A 19,395-nucleotide genomic window follows, 5' to 3' on the forward strand; every position below is an offset into this window, starting at 1 on the left:
CAGCGCGGAGGGAGCAGGGCCGGGTTCGGTTCGCAGAAGCGGAGGATCCCTCCGCAGGTAAAGCGCCGAGTCGTCTCACGGCTGTGCAGAAGTAACGGGCAGGTATAGGCGGCGGCGATTGGCCAGGATTGCTGCGTGCGGAGGCGGGCTCGCGCGGTCGCCAGGTAACCGGAGGGCTCCCTGGTTCGGAGAGGGAGAGCAGCATCGGCAGCTGCGTTAGGCTGAGCCAGGTCATTGGCCCGCCTGGGGGTCAGCATTGCCTGCACTGACTGGCAGGTGAGCACTGCAGGGTTTTCTCGGGTGGGAGGCGCAGCGTTTGGGGATCGAACCAGGGACCTTCTGCGTGCGAAGCAGGCGCCCTCACCCGGGTAAATTCTCCCGAGCAAAGCCTTACTGGCATTTCCTTGGGTGATTGATTGATTGATTGATTATTTGGTTGATTGGTTGGGTTATTTATTGCATTTATTTATGCATTGCATTTTAATGCATTTGTTTATTTATTGAATTTTAATGCATTTGTTTTATTTATTGCATTTCGTTGCATTTTCTCTACGGTGCTCAGGTGGCGCGCATGGTTCTCTTCCTAGCCACCCAGCCGCTCCCCCTCACTTAATCCCCCACAACAACCCTGTGAGATGGGGTTAAGGCTGAGAGGCCCAAGGTCAAACCAATGAGTGTCATGTGGTGGAGCAGGGATTTGAACCCTGGTCTCCCAGGTCCTAGGCTATGTGACACTGACTCTCCTCGCAAGAGAAGGAAAGTTCCCATTCACTTGTATAAGGTTTCCTTGGTGGGCTGTGTCCTCATTGTTGTGAATCGGTCTCCTGCTCATCTTGATGCCCTCAGACTGCTCAGCTCTTAGATAGGTTCACCATTATGGACACCTGGGATTGTGCCGCAAAAGTTCCGCTCGGAGTAGATCCATTGCAATTAATGGACCTAAATTAGCCATGTCTGTGAACTTCAGTACGTGTACTCTGAGTAGGGCTGGTGTTGCTTACGGTCTCCTGTATTTAGCTGGCATATGGCCAGTGATATAGATCTGGGATCTCCTTTCATGCCCACCTGGCACCTGTCTTTATTTCTTTCTAATCTGCTGACCCTTTCCCTCACTTGCTTTGCAACTATTTCCCTCCCCCCATTAGTATGCACAATCAGCACTTTCAGTATTTTTTATGTAATTACATTGACAAAGCAATATCTTAATGACGGTGATGGTTCATGAAAATAAAATCCCAGAATAAGAAAGTGTGGCTTAGTGAATGCAGCTTTACTGTTCAGTGTTTTGCTCTGGAGAATTGTAACAGGTTTGTGTGAATTGGATAATAGTTTTGGTGTAAAAACAAAAATAAAATAAATAAATAATTCCTTCCAGTAGCACCTTAGAGACCAACTAAGTTTGTTCTTGGCATGAGCTTTCGTGTGCATGCACACTTCTTCAGATACTGGTATAGTTGGAGACTAAATCAGGCTTTCTGAACTTCTGTATTTATATACAATATTTTTGGCCCCTCTTCCAGATTCTAGGGGGGTGATAAGTTTGAGAGAAGGGGGAGTGTTACAGATCTCTTCTTCAACCAGAAAGCATGAGGTAGAAAAAAATAAGCAGCGCTATTCCATCTCTCTTGCTGCCTTTGGTTGCATGTAAGCTGTCATTATTTCAAGCTGCAGTCATTCCATCAGGCTACCTGAATTGTTTCCATCCCGGCCAGTTGTTAGAATTTTTAGAATTCTGGCCCTGCCTCTACTCCTATATGTACTGTTTTTCCAAAAAAGTAATTTTTCTTATTTGCCTGCTGTAAGCCGCTTTATGTGTTGTTGTTGTTGTTGTTGTTGTTGTTGTTTTTCCCCTTCCCCTTCTCCTTCTCCTTTGTAATCTACCTTTTCCCCTTTTCAAGGTGGCTTGCAGGTGAAAATAAAAACAGTTAAAAACATAGGGGGAGGGGAACAGTCATTAATAACCAATTAAACATTGTTAGAATTAAAACTCTTCATTCGAATCACAGAGTTGGAAGGGGCTCTGAAGTCCAACCCCCTGCAGTGCAGCAATGTCACCTAAAGTATCCCCTGACTGATGGCCATCCAGCCCCTTTCAGAATACACTCAACCTACACTTTGCCCTGGTTCAGAATGAAAAGCATAAATTCTACCCTGTTAAAGATGGGCTTCCAGGTGAATTTTGAACACTGGTTCCTAGTACCACCTTCCACCCTCAGGCCCTTGTGACCTTTCAAACACCCGTTTTATTAATTAAAAAAAACAGTTGTACATGAGTGGAGTATTGCATTTGCTCAAGATGATGACTGGATTGGCATTGTGGAACATGGCTCAGGGAAAAATTGGCACTGCATACAAGCCTCATATGCCAATTTCTACTACTGAGTGAGGTTTTTAAAGCTGCAGAAGCAAATATTGAAAGTGCCGACAGTCACAGTCTTAACAATGGTAGAACAATGTATCTGTTAAAGCTATTAAAACCATACAAATAATTACAGTAAAAACAACATGGCACCAACCCTTTCATTACACGTGCCCTGTAAATGTGCAAACAAACAAACTGGAACCTGTAAGAACTGCCGCCCGAGCTTGCCTCTTTCTTCCTCCCTCACCCCCATCCCTTTTTTCGTGTGTCTTCTGTCTTTTAGATTTGTAAGGCTGAAGACAGGAACTGACTACTGGCTTTCGTACGCCACTCAGGGAGCTTTTCCCTGACTCAAATGGCAGACAGTAGCTGGAACTGGAGCTAATGAATCAACTAATTTTAGTTTTCTCCCCATCTTCCTCTCTGTTGAAGTTCCTCGAGGGCAGCGCTGAGGCTGAGGAAGAGAAAACCGATAGGCAGTGCTACCCCCTGGAATTCAGCAGAAAAGGGGGGGCGGGACCAAAAACAGCTATTAAAATAACGGTAGAACAAACAAATGAAAACAGAGCTTCAAAGTTCCGAAGTTTTCATGAAGGAATAAATATGAATGTTTTCCCCTTGATAAAGATATATCTGAAACACACGGTGAACATTTCACTCCTCGTAGCTGCTTTTTGTGTGGGTAAAACCTGCAATTAAATGGATGATGTGTGTGTATTTAGTTCTTTTGAAGTACAATTCCTTTCTCGTTTTATAGAATGACATTCTTCCACCATTCTGTCCTGAAGAAATGCACTTCTGATCTCAAAGAGTTCACATTTTAAAGGAAAGTGGTGATTGTGCACATTGTTAGACATGTAGATAAAACCAAAAATAAATAATAGGTGTATCCAAAACTGGTGGTGTTTGATATAACCACAAGCCTGACTTTGAGACGAAATCGTTAGAGAAGAAACAGTCTTTTAGAGCATTGAGCCTAAATGCTTTATTGTGGTGTAAAGCTTTGAGGGGCAGATACCACATTATCAGACGCAAATCTTGCACATTTGAGGAAACCCACAAGACGCATTTGCTTGTTTATTGCTTTGTTAGTCAGTAGCAGCAAAGACTGCTCAATGCAACCTTTGGGTGGAACAGCAGAGCTATCGCACTTCTGCAGTCTGGCCACTCACAGCAGAAGGTGAGAAGGCAGATTATGCCCAGCTGCTCAGCCCCATTTTGGAGCTTTCTGCCAGGCACTGCCAGCGAGGATATTTAATTTTATTTATTTCATAAAAATTTATACACTGTTTGGTTGTAAAATACCGGTAATAATAATTGAACTGGTTTGCGCATTGCGGTTGATTGCGAATGAGCAGCTCATGGTCTGGAGAGAAACAAAACTGCAAGTGCTGGTTCTCATGTAATGCTAAGCCTAGGCTCTTGAGCCTGGCTGCAGGCAGGGTGGAGTAAAATGGGAGTGATTTATTAACAGGAAGGCATAAACCATGGCTTACCATGATGTGTGGATCAGCTCAGTGTCTGAGGCCGTGTACAGCATTCAAAATTTGCCAGGTGTATCTTGCAGCTGGCTATTGGCCACTTGCGACCAAGTGAAGATGCCTGGGAGCCAGGATGGTGCCTGCCGTCTCCACAACCTGGAGGTGCATGCCTGGGGGTCCTTGGATCTTGACTGTTTTCACATCCCGTAGAATTCTATCCGTTACATTTTAGATGCACAATCAGAATGAATTTTAGGAAACCCAAAAGTCGTATTGAAAAATACAACTTTTGAGTCACCTGGCCCAAAAATGGCAACTAGGTATTGCGTTTTGTTGACCGTAATCCTGGTTTAAGGGGTCATTTGGCTCCTAGCTTATATATCTGATTTTCTAACACTGGCTGTTTACACATTTCTGTTTACTCTCTATCCCATGTTCTCCCACTGCTGTCTTGGAAAAGCTTGTATACATGATGTCAGCCACAATCCATATCTATCCTGTAGTTTCTTGTGAAATACTGCATTTTGATGCATTCCCCCCCGAATCAACTTTGATTTGAATTGAGAACTGCTTTTGGCATCCTGGTGTTGAAATACATCTGTACATCATTTTTATAACATAACTGGTTTTTTAAAGTTACAGGTGGGTAGCCGTGTTGGTCTGCCATAGTCGAAACAAAATAGGAAATTCTTTCCAGTAGCACCTTAGAGACCAACTGAGTTTGTTCTTGGTATGAGCTTTCGTGTGCATGCACACTTCTTCAGATACGTATTGGTTTTTTAAAAATAGATGGAACAGTGGTAAATATTTGCATGCACTGGGTGGGTTAACAGAATTTTGGTACCTCTAAAGAGGAAGTTGGGGCGGTGGGTGGCGCTGTGGGTTAAACCATCGAGCCTAGGGCTTGCCAATCAGAAGGTTGGCAGTTCGAATCCCTGTGATGGGGTGAGCTCCCGTAGATAAATAGGTACCGCTTTGGCGGGAAGGTCAACGGCGTTTCCATGCACTGCTCTGGTTCGCCAGAAGCGGCTTAGTCATGCTGGCCACATGGACCCGGAAGCTGTCTGCAGACAAAAAACCGGCTCCCTCGGCCTATAGAGCAAGATGAGCGCGCAACCCCAGAGTTGTCCGCAACTGGACCTAATGGTCAGGGTTCCCTTTACCTTTACCTTTAATTAGGAAGTTGTCATTGCTTCCTTTCCATTCTTAATTTATTACTGTCCTCTTAGCATTTGCTTTCAAACTTTGGAAACATTTCATAGATAAATATAAAATGCATTTATGCTAAAACACTTAGAGATCGTACTTTGAAAAAGCCGAAGGCTTCTAGAATAGAGTCAGAGCTGTATCATGTTGCAGATATTAATTCATGCTCAAACAACAGCAGTTAGAAGTACTCTGCAAACAATGCAAGCATGATGTGTACCTAATATATATTTAAAAATACTTGAATGAAAACGGAACTTGAGAACCTGGCAGATATTTTTTATAACTGCCTTTCAAAATGTAGCATAGTCTGGTGTCTGGGTGCAGTTAATTCTTGGGTGAGCTGTGAGGCTGCACAGATGCCTCTCTTGCTAAAACAAAAAACAAAAAAACCCCTGCAATGCATAGTTTTCCTTGGGCTGGAATAGTGTGAAGATGTGGAGATAGCAGGCAGATGCAGGTGGCCGTGTGAAGTAACGGTCATGCCTGCACAGTTTAATAGCTCAAGAAACTGAACCTGAGATAGGATTATAGAGGCAGAAGCCGGCTTGATTCTCAGTGGCTGAAGTCATTGGATCCAGGCGGCAAATGAGTCAAATTGTGTCCTGAACATGCAACTTTTCGTTCTTCCTTATACAGGAGGAGTTGCTGTTATCTCTTGACAATACAGTATTGTTGCTGTGAGGATAAAACACGGCCTTCACTCCTGACTCCGGGTGGTTTTCTTCTAGGAGGAGGTTTTCAGTATATTTCATGCGCAGAATGCAGGGATTTATGTGCGCGCACCCTCCAGGGCATGTTTGCAGTTGCGTGGCGATGTCCTGACCCCCTGGTGGTAAAGTAATGACACATGACACAATATACAAGGTTAATGGGCAGGAAAAGGCCACAACTTTATTGGTTACAGAGTGGTATTGGCTTAGGCATTGGATCTAACCGACTGTATCTGACTCTAGCCCGTGTGCTGGAAGTCCGGGAAAGGTTAACCACTTGTAGAGGGAGTCCTGCTGGTGCGCATCAACTAGGATCTCCCCCTGGGGTCACCGATAGGAGGCGTGCCTTAGGCCCTAACCTCCCTAGGCTTCGGACAGGGCCACGCCCCCCGGAATCCTTTAACGGAATACCATTCAATATGCGGGGCAGGTGATGGCGCTACCTCCCCTCTTCTCTTCTACAGAAATATTCCAATGCCTAACCGCCCAAATCAAGAGTTGTGACAAATTGCTACGAGGCAGGCGAAAACCAAATGGCTGGTGCCAACTTGCCAAGTGGAAAAATTCCTACCAGGCCTCTCAACGGCAGGTCCAGGAAAAGAAAACATTGAAGGGTGGGTGGGAAAAACCGGAGCAGCTGGAAACTGGGAACAGGAAGATTTTCCCGGCTGCGCCCTGCTTAAATGGGTCAAGCCACACCCCCAGGCCAGCCGAATTGGCTGGCCTGGCAAGTGGCCAGGATTCCCCCTATCGTACAGGGGCGGAGCACCCACCCCACTCCCATGCATGTGGGGGGATCGTGACCGCCCACAACACCACCTCCTGCAAAGGCGGAAGTGGCAGGTGCGCAGCCTGGGAGTCATTTTGGACTCACAGCTGTCCATGGAAGTGCAGGTTAACTCTGTGTCCAGGGCAGCTGTCTACCAGCTCCATCTGGTACGCAGGCTGAGACCCTACCTGCCTGCAGACTGTCTCGCCATAGTGGTGCATGCTCTAGTTATCTCCCGCTTGGACTACTGCAATGCGCTCTACTTGGGGCTAGGTGACCTGGAAACTACAACTAATCCAGAATGCGGCAGCTAGACTGGTGACTGGGAGTGGCCGCAGAGACCACATAACACCAGTCTTGAAAGATCTACCTTGGCTCCCAGTACGTTTCCAAGCACAATTCAAAGTGTTGGTGCTGACCTTTAAAGCCCTAAATGGCCTTGTGGCGGTTCACTCAACCTGCACAGAACGTTTAACGGTTCGTTGATACCTGCGCTCACCACTTCGTTAATTAACCGCTGCCACCAACCAGTCTGTGTGGTATTTCCTTCACTCAGTTCAGTCAAGGAGAATATTGGAACAAAACTGTTTTATTTGAAGTTTAGTACATAAGCATGTGGTTTCTGAATAAACAGTTCTTTCTTGGTTGTGTTCTTGTTAACAACAGTGCCCAACGATTTCTCCCGCCCTTGTACCTACTCCTTCCCTTGCCACCCTCCTTCCAGCCTCTCAATACCCACAACAAGCCCCAAGACCAAGACCCCGACACAAGACAAGACCCTCTGCCTTCCCCGGAGGGGTTTATATAGACCACTTAACTCCGCCCCCCCTTAAGGTTCTTACTGGTTCATCCTTTTAACTCCTTCTATGCCATTCCTAAGTTTGGGTGATCGCCACAGGCCTCGGTCCAGTATATCTGTAGAAGCGTCTCCACCCCCATCGATCTACCCAGACACTGAGGTCCAGCGCCGAGGGCCTTCTGGCGGTTCCCTCACTGCGAGAAGCCAAGCTACAGGGAACCAGGCAGAGGGCCTTCTTGGTAGTGGCACCCTCCCTGTGGAACGCCCTCCCACCAGATGTCAAAGAGAACAACAACTACCAGACCTTTAGAAGACATCTGAAGGCAGCCCTGTTTAGGGAAGCTTTTAATGTTTAATAGATTATTGTATTTTAACATTCTGTTGGAACATTAAACTGGGGAAACTGGGGAACATTAAACTGGGGAAACCCAGCCAGATGGGCGGGGTATAAATAAATTATTATTATTATTACAGGTTCTGCTGCCCCGTGGTGAAGACATAGCCCCGTCATTATGACAATCGATACTTTATTTCTTTAGGTCCTTTATCAGTCAGTGATCTTGGATAGCTTTACAACACACAGTGAAATTCACTTGACCTCTTTAAGGCAGGTGGAGGGTATGATGCAAAGCAGTCATAGAGAATGGACATACCTTTTTTCTTTTCTTTTTTTAGAAAGGGGGAAAGCAGCAAAGTGTGAATCATAAGTGTATCCCTTCAAAGCCCAGAAGCTGCTGGGAAATGTGTTAAGGGAGAAACACAGCTAACTATCTGGAGGACAAGGGACGTTCTGTTCTGTACAGTACAGTGCAGTCAACCACTTTAAAGAGTTCTTCATCTACTGACTTGAGTCACAGTTATTGACCTACTTAGAAACTCAGATATATAAGCCAACTGGCACCTTAAATCTAGATTGTGGTCTCCACAATGGAATGTCTAGCTGCCTTTTTTTTTAAACAATGAGATTTATTATTATTATTATTATTATTATTATTTATTCCTTGCATTTGTATACTGTTTATAAATTAAAGAAAAAAATCTCTGAGCAGCTTACAACACATTAAAACCTCAAATAAAACAATCCGATCTAGCTCAGTTTGGTTAGATTCTATGATTCTGCTCCCAAGCCCAGTCAAGAGCTTGCAATCTTCAGAACAAATTCAAGCCTCAAGGGAAATATTTCAGATCCTCCTCTAAGTAACGTTTTGCTTTCCCCATATTTATTTACTTAATTAATTTACGAAGCTGCCCCATAGCAGAAGTACTCTAGGGAGCCGGTGTGGTTTAGTGGTTAGAATGTATATAGGGTGAGTGGGGTTGGGTTTTTTTTGCCCTTCCCTTTAATCACTCCTGCCCTCTTTTTACCATTACAGTAGCTTTTTTCTGGGAATGCAAGCGTGTATTTCTGTACCCATGCATCTCTTCCTTTTAAAAACGTTAACAGCATCTAGAGATCATCCTTCCCAGTAGGCAAAACAGAGGGTTGTTTTGGCTGGTTTAAGTTGGGCTGATTGTCTGCTTTTAGGGCAGAAGTGTCTCTCTCCGAGAGACCTAAGCCAGAACATAGCAACATAAGGCTTGGCAAGGTTTCAGTCAGCCTGAGATCATGTACCAGGATGAAGAAGAAGACACAAGGCTCTTTAGCCGCTCTGAGTGACCTTCGTGAGAATCCCTTATACCCCGATAAGGTTTGGGATAATGCCAGATGCTAAAACAATGGAGAACTACTTCTGCAGGTGTTTACCCTGTGAACTGCCACTTGCCAGATCGAGGCAGGTTTTACTTATGAGCAAGCAGGGATTAAAACGGGCACAGGCAAATGCGGCCCTCCCGATGTTTTGGGACTACAATTCCCATCATCCCTGACCTCTGGTCCTGTTAGCTAGGGATGATGGGAGTTGTAGTCCCAAAAACATCGGGAGGGCCGGGTTTGCCTATGCCTGGATTAAAACAAATCAATCAACAAGCAAGAGAAGATTCCTGGAATGTCAGGCAAAAGAGAGAAGGGGACTCCATCTTTGCTTCATCTCTTTTTCGCACATGCAGTTTATTCTTGCATCCATCTTCTCTGGAATACACACAGAGAAGAAAACTTGGCCTTTAGTTTCCATTCTTATTAGGTGTAATAATTTTGCACCGAGTGAAGCTTATCTGTGTGGAATTTTCCAAATCCTTTTTGAACAGCTCTGATTCCTGCTGGATGTTCAGGCTTCACTTATGGAAAAAATTAAAAACATTTTTCTTACATTTTTACCTGTAGTCATTTTTTGTGTGGATTTTTCCAGGATCAAATATCCTGGAATAAAAGATTCATTTAACTTCTATCTAAAACCACAGGAGCCTCTTCCCCGGAATCTCACTCTGGATTGGGAGCTCTTATAATCATTAGCTGTGTATGTTGTTCCTTATTTCCTTCTTCTCCAAAATTCATTCATGTATAATGTGTTGATTTCTGTTTGATATTATTACAATCTTTCATAAAAATCTTATTATAATCTTTCATAAAAAATTACTTGGTCTCTAAGGTGCTAATGGACTAACAAACTTAGTTGGTCTCATTCACTGGTCTTCTGCTGATGTCTTTAAATACTTTATAACGGATTTTATCATTTCCGAGACTTGAGTCCTGATCAGTCAGCACCCTCTTGCATGCTGCAGCAAAGTAAGAACCTAATTACCAAAGGGTGCATTTTGAGCTAAAACTGTAATTAAGTTTTCGCCATGTTATTGTCATGTTTTTTTTAGAAAATGCAAGAGATACTGTTTGCATGGAGGAAACCGTCAATTATTGTAGGTGGGTGTTTTCTTTTAAAGTGCAATGTAAGTACTGTCCCTTGTTAACGGGATTTCTCTTTGCAGCAATGCGGAGTGAAGACCACACTATTAACCTGAAAAAGAAATGCTTGTCTTCTGCGCCATGCTCTAAGGTACCTGCACATGAAGATGAAAAGGCCAAGTGGGTTTTTAAAAAGTACTTTCAAGTAAGTGACTCTGTCTGTGATGCCGGCCATAAATTCTTGTTTAACATCTCGTTTATTATTTCTCCTTACGGGATAGGGTGTTAAAGCCTGACTGCTGGATTTGTTTTAAAAGTTTAAAAAGGTAAAGGGACCCCTGACCGTTAGGTCCAGTCGCTGACGACTCTGGGGTGGTGGCGCTCATCTCGCGTTACTGGCCGAGGGAGCCGGTGTACAGCTTCCGGGTCATGTGTCCAGCATGACAAAGCTGCTTCTGGCGAAACCAGAGCAACACCTTCCTGCCGCAGCAGTACCTATTTATCTACTTGCACTTTGTGCTTTCAAACTGCTAGGTTGGCAGGAGCTGGGACCAAGCAACGGGAGCTCACCCCGTCGCGGGTATTCGAACCGCCAACCTTCTGATCGGCAATCCCTAGGCTCTGTGGTTTAACCCACAGCGCCACCCGCATCCCTTTAAAAGTTATATTTACCACTAAATCCTGGAATTTTTTTTTAAAAAAACACCACCCATGTTTGGTTCAGTGAAAGCACAAGAAAAAAGAAGTTGTGTTTTGCTTACGAAAACTTTCTGATTTATTCCACTGCTTTCTGAATACTATTTTCAGACGTAGGTTTTATCCGCACTTCCTCTTGTTCCACTGCATTCTTCTGGGGGGAAACCTCTCTTTAGCGCTCAATCGGAGCAAATGGCAATTCAGGTTTGTCCCAATTGCCATTTATTCTGATCTGTCGCTAAAGAGCAGGTTTTCCTTTGGAAAAGAGCGGAGCAAGGGGGAAACCACTTAGACAAGCAGAAATGTGGATGAACCCTTAATCCAGTGGCAGATTACCATACTTTTCTGTGTATAAAATGACCCCTCTTTTTTTAAAAACCCAAAATTAAGAAATTAAGTTTAGCTTTTTTGTGGGGTGGGGGAGGTCACTTCCGCCAATCACTCACCCACCTGCCAATCACTTGCCACAGCCACACCTCATAGCAGCGCTCACAACAGATCGCACACCTCACAGCAGCCGCCAATTGTCTGCCCACTCGCCGCCACCAATAGCCCACCCGCCCACTTGCCGCAGCCGCCAATCGCCTGCCCAGTTGCCACAGCCAATCGCCAGCAGGCCTTGCCGCAGCCACCAATCACCCACCCAATTGCCGCTGCCAATCTCCTGTTTGCTGCTGCCATTAATCGCACGTCCCCCCTCTGCGTTCACTATCCGTGTATAAGACGACACCCAATTTTTGCCTGATTTTTTTTTATTGCCAAATACACTAAAAAGAATCCAAATAAGAGCTCTGGCCAAAAGTTTTAACCAAACAACATACGTTTACTCGTAAGTAAATCAAAATGTAATATCAATTCTGTAAAGAATTACAGTCTTAAATCAAAAGTAGTTTCATATTGGAAATTTTCCTTAAGAGTCTTTTAGAAATTGATGTCAGAGCTTCTCCGATGCGTGTCAGATGTAAACTGGGGCCCTGTCCTGGTATCCCTGGTTTACATCTGACACGCATCGGAGAAGCTCTGACATCAATTTCTAAAAGACTCTTAAGGAAAATTTCCAATATGAAACTACTTTTGATTTAAGACTGTAATTCTTTACAGAATTGATATTACATTTTGATTTACTTACGAGTAAACGTATGTTGTTTGGTTAAAACTTTTGGCCAGAGCTCTTATTTGGATTCTTTTTAGTGATTATTTTTTTTAAGCAAAAAGCATAGTCTTATACACGGGAAAATACAGTATGTTGTCCATCAATGTAATCAAATGGTTTTGATAGCACAGTCTTTTGCATTTTTGCTTATTTCATTGAGACTTAATCCCCAGTAATTGTGCATTGGATTGCCGTTTGGCTCTGTTTTTGTGTGTCAAGTGCTGGAGTCTTAATATTAGATGTGAATTTTACTATGCTCAAGAGAGGGAAGCAAGTTGGTGATTAGGGGGACCCGATGGACAAGCAGTTCTCAAGTCTGGGAATTAGTTTGTGCACCAGCCCTGAGTGGAGTTGCATTTTCCCTGAAGGAGCAGGTGCATAGTTAGGGGGGGGGGGCTTCTTTTTTTTTTTTTAGTAATGTCTCTTTATTGATTAAAATCATAACAAATAAAACTTTATCAAACAATATCATCCAATATCAGACAGTTTACACATATACCTTCATACATACATATACCTTCATACATACAACACACATCTTACAAACACTCATTTATTCTCACATACCTTACATACCCTCTTACTCCATTTGATATCATTCACTCTCGACACTTCCAATTATCCTCTTTGTATTTTTTGTCAAAACTTTCTTTAACATAACGTACATTTTTGTTTCTCTCTTATTTCTCTTATAAATGTCTCAATATTTTCCATTTACTGGGGGGGGGGGCTTCTAGATGCATTGTTGTTGCTAGAGGCCCAGATGGCATCAGTGGCTTGGAGTGCCCATTTCCAGCTTCAGTTGGTATGCCAACTTTTCTTGGACTGTTCTCAAGTTGTCCAGTTTCCGTTTCTAGAAACTTTCACAAAAAAATACACAGTGAAAGAAAGCCTTTCTTGATTTTATTAGTATGTGTAATTTTCGTTTTAGTGTTGAATTATGAATAAATATTACTCAAATTTATGGGGCACCTTTTAGTGCTATTGTGCTTGTAGAGAAATAACAAAATTTCTCCTTTTTATTTTTAGACATGTCATCCTAGTTGTGATTGGCCTTTGCTTTATCTACATGGTCAAATTAAGCTTCCATTCCAAAGAATGTGACATGGCAAGAATTCATTATGTCAACCCTGAGCACGCAAAGGTTAGTTATTATGTCATACTGAAAAATACAACTCTAGCCCCCAAATGGCAACTAGACATTCCGTTTTGGTGACTGTGACCCTGTGTCAGGAAACCCCCCTCCCCACTCCGGACGGCATCCTGGGAGAGCTTGCAGTACAGGGAACCTCCCCCTTTGTTTACCAGCTCGTCATCCCCCTCCTCTGCAGGAAGCGACCATTCCTCCAGTGGGGAGGGGGAGTTAGAGGCAGGAAGTCTGTGCAGGGGCTATGGAGAGATCACAGAGCCTGAGCACCGAGGGGAAAGCGGGGAACAGGGACAGTTTCCCGCGCCCCGATTTCGCAGACAGGAAAGACGTGGAAGGGGGAGGCGGAGGTTCAGGATCCCGTGCCTTTTTTGCTGGACAAAGAACCGGAAGGGTTCATTCCCGGACTCTGCAGAGGGATGAGATGGATGTTTGAACTTTTGCTCCACTGTAAACATCTGCACAATAAAGAACTTAGTGTTAGAAGTTCTGCGTTTGGCTGATTTCTCATGAGCAACCACTGAACGTCCTTACACCCTGGTTTAAGGAGCCATTTGTCCCCTAACTTAGATGCCTGAGTTTCTAAGACTGCATGTACAGTGGTACCACGGCTTAAGAACGATTTGATTTACAAACTCTGCAAAACCGGAAATGGTGTCTTGGTTTGAGAACTTTAACTCGGTCTAAGAACGGAATCCGAACGGTGGAAGGGCACCGGCGGTAGGAGGCCTCATTAGGGAAAGCGCGCCTCGGTTTAAGAACAGTTTCGGTTTAAGAACGGACTTCCGGAGCGGATTAAGTTTGTAAACCGAGGTACCACTGTACAGCTTAACTTCTGTGTCTTCATTTTCTAGAGAGCACAGAAGTATGCTGAGCAAGTTATTCAAGCTGAGTGCCGACCATCTTTTGTGAAGAAAGGGATGGGCAGATTATTTATGGAAAAGTACAGTATGAATGCATCTCCTTTTGTAAGAAGAGACCTAAATACGCAAGAAGTCATCTTCAAATACGAACCGCCCTTTGGATTTCACAAGTTTTCTGAAAAACTTCAAGACCTGTTGGAACTTTTACCCGAGTATGACCTGCCGGAAAGCTTGCAATCAAAGCCTTGTAAGCGCTGTGTTGTCGTTGGGAGTGGCGGGGTTCTTAATGGACTGGAGTTGGGCTATGCCCTGAACCAATTTGACATTGTTATAAGGTATATATTTCATTTTTGTCTTAAAGGTTTTGAGTGAAACAGAGTTGTGAATGCAATTGTGTTGTAGTGGTTAAGAGCAGTAGACTCGTAATCTGGGGAACCAGGTTCGTGTCTCCGCTCCTGCACCTGCAGCTGCTGGGTGACCTTGGGCTAGTCACACTTCTTTGAGGTCTCTCAGCCCCACTCACCTCACAGAGTGTTTGTTGTGGGGGAGGAAGGGAAAGGAGATTGTGAGCCGCTTTGAGACTCCTTTAGGTAGTGATAAAGCAGGATATCAAATCCAAACACCTCTTCTTCTTCTTTGCTGAAAAAACGTTGGCCTCTGTTAGTGTTGTGCTTCCTGTGCTCAGTTTGTGATCGGTAGTTTTCCAGTTAAAGGTAAAGGGACCCCTGACCATTAGGTCCAGTCGTGTCCGACTCTGGAGTTGCAGTGCTCATCTCGCATTACTGGCCGAGGGAGCCGGCGTACAGCTTCCGGGTCGTGTTGCCAGCATGACAAATCCACTTCTGGCGAACCAGAGCAGCGCACGGAAACGCCGTTTACTTTCCCGCTGGAGCGATACCTATTTATCTACTTGCACTTTGACGTGCTTTCGAACTGCTAGGTGGGCAGGAGCTGGGACCGAGCAACGGGAGCTCACCCCGTCGCGGGGATTCGAACCGCCAACCTTCTGATCAGCAAGCCCTAGGATCTGTGGTTTAACCCACAGCGCCACCCGCGTCCAGTTACGACCATTTAAAATGTGATTGTCACTATGCTTTTCCGTTTCAAAATGAATCTAAAATTGTAGTTAAGCAGGATCTTTTAAGTTTGTCTGTACAAAATTCATTAACGTTCATGTGATTTATTTTACTCTACAGGTTAAATAATGCACCAGTTCAGGGATACACAGATGATGTTGGTAATAAAACTACCATAAGGATGACGTATCCAGAAGGTGCCCCTTTATCTGAACATGAGTATTATCCAAATGGCTTATTTGTTGCTGTTTTGTTTAAAAGTGTTGATTTCGACTGGATTCAAGCAATGGTGAAAAATGAAACACTTGTAAGTAATATCCATATAAACACCTTATCAACGGGTGGGTTTCCTGTTACCCCGTGCTATCTTTCCAGAAAAAGGGGTGCCAGAACTGAGTTCTGGCTGGAAAAGAGCCCTGGTGTTACCTATGTAAATAACACGGAGAGGCTTTTTCTAAGCTCAGGACTGCCGGAATCAATGCGGTTTTCATGCTTACTGTTCAAAATTCTTGGAAGTCTGCATAATCTGAGGGTGTCTATCCCGTTTCATGTTCGCTTAAGGGGCATTTCCAAAGGCAGGCTTAGGAATTCTCCTGATTGTGTTAGTCTACATAAGAACATTTAGTCCATTATTACCTCCATCATGGCTAAGAGTGACTTAAACATGTAAGTCCCATGATTTATACATAAATAGTTAGTAGGGACTATTACTATGTGTACCCTTCACTTTTTCCAAACCTAAATGTGTTTTGGGAGGGCAGTTGTGTTAATAAAAATCAGACTGTACAGTATTATGACTCGTAATCCTGGGAAGTGTGTGTTATACGTATATTATGGATTCCAAACTTTGTAATCATTTTGATATTCTTTTCTCTTGTAGCCACTCTGGGTGCGGCTGTTTTTTTGGAAGCAGGTAGCCGAGAAAATACCAGTGCCACCTAAACACATTCGCATCTTAAACCCGTTAATAGTCAAAGAGACGGCTTTGGATATTCTGGAGTACCCTGAACCTCGAGCAAAGTTCTGGGGGTGGGACAAGGTGTGTGTATGTTTTGTGGATAAAAGAAGATGCTGGCATTTTTCTGCCGCAGTTCAGTCATTGTTAAGGAAACACGAAAATGCCTTAGTCCAGGGTTCCCCAAACTTGGGTCTCCAGCTGTTTTAGGACTACAGCTCCCATCACTTCCTAGCTAGCAGGACCAGAGGTCAGGGATGATGGGAATTATAGTCCAGAAACCCAAGTTTGGGGAACCCTGCATTCCGACAGCCTTTCACCTGGTATTTTAAATGTATTTTAATGTTTGGTGGAAGCCGCCCAGAGTGGCTGGGGAGACCCAGCCAGATGGGTGGGGTACAAATAAATTATTATTATTATTATTATTATTATTATTATTATTATTATTATTATTATTTTCCATTCCACTGCAATTCGTTTAATTTGCACAAGTTCCATTAGACATGGATGTGGAAATACTTTTTTATGTAACACGCAACAGACACACATATCTCATCTATTGACAATATTTACATACCGGCTCCTTCCCCTGGGTGTTCCCTGTCAAAGCTGATAAATTTCCAGGTGTGTGGCCCTGATAGTCTTGCGCAGGAAAAACAGCCAAGAGTCTTGTCTCACCTGAAAGACAAATCAATTTAGAAGCTTATGGCCATCTTCCAGCTTGATCTATGATCAGCTAATACCTTTTAACATCATTTACTTTTATTCTTGATCAAAAGTGTGATTGTTAGCGTGGTGGTATTGTTTTTCGTTTTCTTGGTTTGTTGTGGTCGGTTTTGTTTCTTTGTTTACTAGTCGCCATTGACTGCATTGGGTGGCTTTGACTATTTTTTATTGATGTCACCTGGTGCCTTTGGCATTAGATAACTAAATAAATTAAATGAATAACGATAGATCACAATTCTGCAGTAAAACTGCAGTTTCGAAACAAAAACAAAAAACGGTCAAATAAAATAGAATATTGCAACAGCCAAGAAAGTACCGGTATCTCATGTTCCTTCAGACATAGCATAAGAAATCATAATTGCATGCACATTCTCCATGATTTTCTTCATTTTTAAGCCAAGCAAAGAATATCAGGCATGGCTTAAGTCTAGGGAATCTTGTGGTTGCCAGTGTTTGGACAAGATGATGATCTATTAATTGATTCCTTTACTGCAGGCACGTCCAACAGGTAGATTGTGATCTACTGGTAGATCACTGGACGTCTGTGGTAGATCACTGGTAGACCCCCAAAGAAGCTTAACAACTTTCTCCCCTTAAAAAAGCTCATTTTTTTTGCCCTGCACTCCCCCCAAAAGGGGGTAGATCACTGCCAGTTTTTAACTCTGTAAGTAGATCACAGTTTCTTGGGAGTTGGCCACCCCTGCTTTACTATATTCATTAGTAATTAGTTGATTTTCAGCAGTAGTGTGTAATACGGCATTGTCACCCTAATATAACAAGCATGCTCTAATTTGGGAATGTGATTTCCTCCCCTTTAGAATGTGCCTACAATTGGTGTGATGGCAGTGGTTCTGGCCTCGCATTTATGTGACGAAGTGAGTATAGCTGGATTTGGATATGATCTGAGTCAGCCCAACACCCCATTGCATTATTTTGACAATCTTTGCATGGCTGCGATGAACAGTCAAACAATGCACAATGTGACTACAGAAGCAAAATTTCTTCAGAGGTTGATAAAAGAGAGAATTGTAAAGGACCTCAGTGGAGGAATACATTGCGACTTCTGCGGAAAGACATGCTAGTGACTGAAAATGAGCCCAGACGCTGGATTCTCTGTGTTCCTGCAGGTTCCTCCTCCCCAAAGGAGGCACTCTCAGTGTTTCCATCTTGCAGGATGCCCTAAAGGACTTTTTATTACTGTATTCAGCTGCTTCCCTTTTTAATTTTATGTTCAGTTGGGTAAGTATTTTTAAATGTACATGAAAATAACGTTTTGCTTCCCACAAGGATTTTGTGGGTAATTTAAATTTCCTTAATGCATATTTAATGGTTTAGTGTTTGGAAAGAGATCCAGAAACTTTTTATTATATAGGTTACTGGGCCTAGAACTGTGTTTCTTGACTTCATGAAAGAAAAAGTTTCAATTGGTGGTGGTTCATTCGAACGTCGTACAGCACTTTTGATTGTGTGGATTATTATGATTATGATTATTATTTTATTATAGATCATGAATATTGGGATATGGAAGTGACTCTCATTACTGGGTGAAGCGATCACTTGAATTCCCTTCCACAGACCATATTCCTGACATTTTAATTCTTCCTCCAGTGAGCATTTTAGACTGCAGAGCCAAAGGGTTTCAAAGACCCTTTTCAGGGACACGGCCAGAAATGCAGCATCTACTCCCAATTTAGAGGCCAAGGCCTTCCTTTAATAATTCCCAAGCACGATCTGGGCTGGGGCTGTTTGAAATCCGTCTTACTGTGAAGATGCTGGCTTCCTTGAAACAAGCAAATAAGAACAATTTTGATAACCCGGTATTACAGTATTACAGGTGTTTGCTAGCTGTTAAGTATTTCTCTCCTTCCAAGTCATGCGTTACCTAGGGAGGTATAGCAATGATTCGGCAGCTTCCCATAAGATCTGAATATCCCACATGATTCTGTCTTTCAAGTGTGGTAAACCTGTGGACCTGTTGCAGCCCTCCTCTCATGATTTTTTTTTGGGGGGGCACCCCCAATGTGGGTGGTTGCTGCAAATCACAAACCCAGAGAGCTCCCTTCTGTTTCTGGAGCAGTCATCTGTTAGCAGTGGTAGATAGGGACAGGAGAGGGAAGATTCCGGCGCCTCTTTTTTTTGCATAACCCCCATTGCAGGGACACGGGTGGCACTGTGGGTTAAGCCACAGAGCCTAGGGCTTGCCGATCACAAGGTCGGTGGTTCGAATCCCTGCGACGGGGTGAGCTCCCGTTGCTCGGTCCCAGCTCCTGCCCACCTAGCAGTTCGAAAGCACACCAGTGCAAGTAGATAAATAGGTACCACTCCGGTGGGAAGGTAAACGGTGTCAGGGCTGGCCGTTATCCTCTTCAGATCACCACGCAGACGCTTCTTATTCTTTTATAACTTTTTATTGCCTATTAACAAACGATCTTACAAACAGTTCTTATCTTTAGCTATTACTCTTCAGAGTCACTTGTTTCAGATACCTTCTGAGCTCTGCTTCTCTGTGACCAGCAACTCTCAAAATGGCGAACGCGCAGTTCCTTTCGATTTCCCGCTTTTTTCTAACCTCCTCACTAGAGCTGGCTTGTATCTCGCCCCTTCCGAATCTGAGCTATAACTTAACCCTTGCATTTCCTGTGAACATCCGGGCCCTCCCTGTTGTTCCTGTTG

The 19,395-nt window shown here is 43.7% G+C and overlaps 1 protein-coding gene across 2 annotated transcripts; it reads left to right on the plus strand.

Moving 5' to 3' along the window:
• The first annotated feature begins 153 nt into the window (after window positions 1-153).
• ST3GAL5 (ST3 beta-galactoside alpha-2,3-sialyltransferase 5) lies at window positions 154-18,101 on the plus strand. 2 transcript variants are annotated; one of them, XM_033160877.1, is made up of 7 exons: window positions 154-276; window positions 10,190-10,301; window positions 12,985-13,099; window positions 13,957-14,300; window positions 15,162-15,348; window positions 15,922-16,080; window positions 17,541-18,101. In XM_033160877.1, exons 2-7 carry the CDS (start codon window positions 10,192-10,194, stop codon window positions 17,802-17,804), a joined length of 1,179 nt encoding a protein of 392 aa, XP_033016768.1. In that variant the 5' UTR covers window positions 154-276; window positions 10,190-10,191; the 3' UTR covers window positions 17,805-18,101. The 2 variants fall into 2 exon arrangements, with proteins under 2 accessions (XP_033016768.1, XP_033016769.1); XM_033160878.1 differs by having other exon boundaries at window positions 155-276; window positions 10,190-10,311.
• Window positions 18,102-19,395: the final 1,294 nt, after the last annotated feature.

Source organism: Lacerta agilis, chromosome 9 (genome assembly GCF_009819535.1).
Source record: "Lacerta agilis isolate rLacAgi1 chromosome 9, rLacAgi1.pri, whole genome shotgun sequence".
Taxonomy (NCBI): domain Eukaryota; kingdom Metazoa; phylum Chordata; class Lepidosauria; order Squamata; family Lacertidae; genus Lacerta; species Lacerta agilis.

Excerpts from the sequence above, each read along its gene's own strand:
- ST3GAL5 (XM_033160877.1), top strand. The coding sequence starts at position 10,192 with ATGCGGAGTGAAGACCACACTATTAACCTGAAAAAGAAATGCTTGTCT. Across the intron at positions 10,302-12,984 it reads GCCAAGTGGGTTTTTAAAAA|ACATGTCATCCTAGTTGTGA; the intron begins GTACTTTCAAGT and ends TTTTATTTTTAG. Across the intron at positions 16,081-17,540 it reads AGTTCTGGGGGTGGGACAAG|AATGTGCCTACAATTGGTGT; the intron begins GTGTGTGTATGT and ends CCTCCCCTTTAG.